This window comes from Micropterus dolomieu, linkage group LG20, assembly GCF_021292245.1.
Source record: "Micropterus dolomieu isolate WLL.071019.BEF.003 ecotype Adirondacks linkage group LG20, ASM2129224v1, whole genome shotgun sequence".
NCBI classification, from domain to species: Eukaryota; Metazoa; Chordata; class Actinopteri; order Centrarchiformes; family Centrarchidae; genus Micropterus; species Micropterus dolomieu.
Genome location: NC_060169.1, coordinates 220,393 through 223,456, shown reverse-complemented (window position 1 = coordinate 223,456; position 3,064 = coordinate 220,393). Strand labels below are relative to the sequence as shown.

General features: G+C 45.0%; 1 protein-coding gene across 1 annotated transcript in view; it reads left to right on the top strand.

Moving 5' to 3' along the window:
- Positions 1-2,192, top strand: part of LOC123959233 (phospholipid-transporting ATPase VD-like) — a 10,306-nt gene extending 8,114 nt beyond the window's left edge. The window contains exons 3-5 of the mRNA XM_046033183.1: positions 1,130-1,811; positions 1,907-2,019; positions 2,157-2,192. Of these exons, the coding sequence (XP_045889139.1) occupies positions 1,130-1,811; positions 1,907-2,019; positions 2,157-2,192 (831 nt within the window). The remainder of the gene's footprint in view (positions 1-1,129; positions 1,812-1,906; positions 2,020-2,156) is intronic.
- Positions 2,193-3,064: the final 872 nt, after the last annotated feature.

The window sequence follows — 3,064 nt, the reverse complement described above, 5'->3', positions numbered from 1 at the left end:
TCCAACGAACGCCGCCTGGCTCTGCCATCCCTTCACACAAAGCAATCCCAGTCCCGGCTATTCTCATCTGTGACACCACAATGGTGGAACGAGCTACCACACGCCATCAGAGCAGGGGCGTCCCTCTCTAACTTCAAGAAGCTCTTGAAAACTCATCTCTTCCTCTTATAACACCTCTAACTCCTAACCTCTAACATGCACTTCCTGTGCTCTTCTTCTTCTATCCCCTACAATGATCTTGTATTGATTGCACTTTTTGTTTTGATTGCACTTTTTGTTAACTCTTTCTTCCTTCCCTAGGTATTTACCCCATTGATGTGATATGTACTGTGAGCTCTTACTAGTATTTATTGCTGCTCTTACTAGTATGTATTGTCAGTTGTAGATCTGTAGTTGATGCTCTGTTGATGTTGTTCCTCAAATGTAAGTCGCTTTGGATAAAAGCATCTGCCAAACGAGTAAATGTAAATGAAAGTGAGAGGGCATGTTAAGAGTCCAAATGGGCTCTTTGGTGGGGTAGAGAGTCAAGACTGAAGAAGGAGCCTTTGATGTCTGAGGTAATTTGAAAGAGGAACTTCGTTACCATGGTTACCCTGCCCTTTTGGTCTTGGGAGTGTTTAGAGGTCGTTTAGTCTATGTCTGCTGAGGTCCTCACAGGCTCGTTCAGGCTTAACAGTCATGCATAGGGTCTGTTATGTCAACTTCACCAGAGGGGGCAAGGTTTACGATTGAACTATCTAAAACAGCACTTAGGGAAAGCAACCCCCCCCCCTTTTTCAGTGAGAGACAAAGAGATTTTTGGACTCTCTTAAATTTTGATATAAAATAATCAAACCCACACTGGCTGGTACACTACAATGGTGAAGGCAGCTGACATGCACCAAGAGCTCTATTCTGAGACATGACCAGGAACCCTTAGGTTACATTTACAGTACATCCTTATTCTGTATTTCTTGGTTTGTCTGGTGGAGGTAACAGTTAGTGGTAACATGTCATAAACGTATTAATGGCAATGGTATAATCAGAAATCTGTATCAGTGTTCTCCACGAACTACCAGATTCCAAGAGACAACACAAATAGCCACTGACTATTCAGGAATTTTCTCTTCTTCTTTTCTCTTACCTACAGGTGCCTGAAGCACGAACGCCTCTCAAGTCCCTGGAGGAAATTAAGTTGATGTTCCAGCGTTTGAGCTTCAGCCCTTTCTCAGCCCTCTCCTCTCCACAGATCAAAGGGAGTCCTCGCAGCTTGACCAGCAGGCTGTTTCCTCAAGGAAAGACTGGCTCCTTCACCCTCTCCACACCCCCCAACAGCACCACAGATGGGTCAGAACCAGGCCAAGAAAGCAACCTGGAAACCGCCAACCAGTGGCGTAAACTGTACCTATCTTCTAGAGTGGAAAGAGGAGATGCTGGGCAGGAGGAGGACAGGCAGATAGGGGATGATATCAAGGATACAAAGACAAACCCTAATGGGGCCAGACAGGAAGTGGAGGACCTGACCAGAGAAGTGGACTCTGAGAGTGACAGTGATGATGATTGGCTGTATGAGGCAGAGAGTCCAGATGAGGCGGCTCTGGTCCATGCAGCCCAGGCATACCGCTGCAACCTGAGGGGACGTTCTGCAGAAAGCTTTATGGTGGAACTGCCAGGAATTGGCTCTCTTTCTATTCAGCTGCTCCACATTCTGCCCTTTGACCCCAACAGGAAGAGGATGTCAGTGGTGGTCCGCCACCCTCTCTCAGGACAGGTGGTGGTTTACACCAAGGGAGCCGACTCTGTCATCATGGACCTGACTGAGACACCTAAAGGTAATTAACAGAAGGAATATGGATGGAAAAAATGAGTAAAGGCAAATTATAATAATAATAACAGCAATGTGTCATTCAGTATGTCTCCTTGTTAGATTCAGGTGCAGAGCAGGCTCAGGAGATCTACAGTCACATCAGAGATCAAACCCAAAAACATTTAGACAGCTATGCCAGAGATGGCCTCCGCACACTCTGCATTGCTAAAAAGGTAAGAAGGTAAAAGAAATTATCATAATGAAAACATTTCTTACATTTTCATCATGTTATTAAATGAAATCATGAAGTCCTGTGGCTCATTAAGGCAACTTCACCCAGCCCTCACCACCTCCAAATCTGTCTCTTCAGTTTGAAACATTTACCAAGAATGTGACCTATGAATGAGCTAGGGGGAATTCAATTAAATTCAATTTTATTTATATAGTGCCAAATCACAACAACAGTTATCTCACAGCGCTTTTTATAAAAGAGCAGGTCTAGACCATACTCTATGATGCTATTTACAGAAGCCCAACAATTCCCACCAAGAGCAAGCACTAGGCGACAGAGGCAAGGAAAAACTTCCTTGCAGAAACCTCGAGCAGAACCATGGCTTAGGGTGGGCGGCCATCTGCCTCGACCGGTTGGGGGTGAAGGACAGAGAGAGAGAGAGGGAGAGAGAAAGGGCAAGAGAGGAACAGAAAGAGAGAGGGATGGAAGGAGAGAGAGGGGAGGGAGGCAGCCTACACAATATACACACAGAGGTACAGACAGTAAAGGTGATGTTGCTATAGCCTGAATGAATAATGGTACAGATATTTATAGTAGTGTTAATAATAATAATAATAATCATAATGTTAATGATTATAATAACAATAATAACAATAGGACTAGTAACAATAATTGCAGCAGAGGATGTCGAGCAGGAACACAGGGGTAGCAGGTGACTCGCAACCACAGATCCAGACTCCACAGCTCCAGAGCCAGAAACACCTGCAGGAAGTGATAGGAGGAGAGAGGAGACGGGCCTAGAACACAAGACTACCGGAAAGGGGAGAAGTTGAATTAGTAACATGCAATAATGGGATGAGGTTGCATACAGACGGAGAGAAAGTAGAGGAGAGAGGAGCTCAGTGCATCATACGAAATCCCCCGGCAGTCTAGGCCTATAGCAGCATAACTAAAGGATGGTTCAGGACTCACCTGAGCCAGCCCTAACTATAAGCTTTATCAAAGAGGAAAGTCTTAAGCCTACTCTTAAATGTGGAGATGGTGTC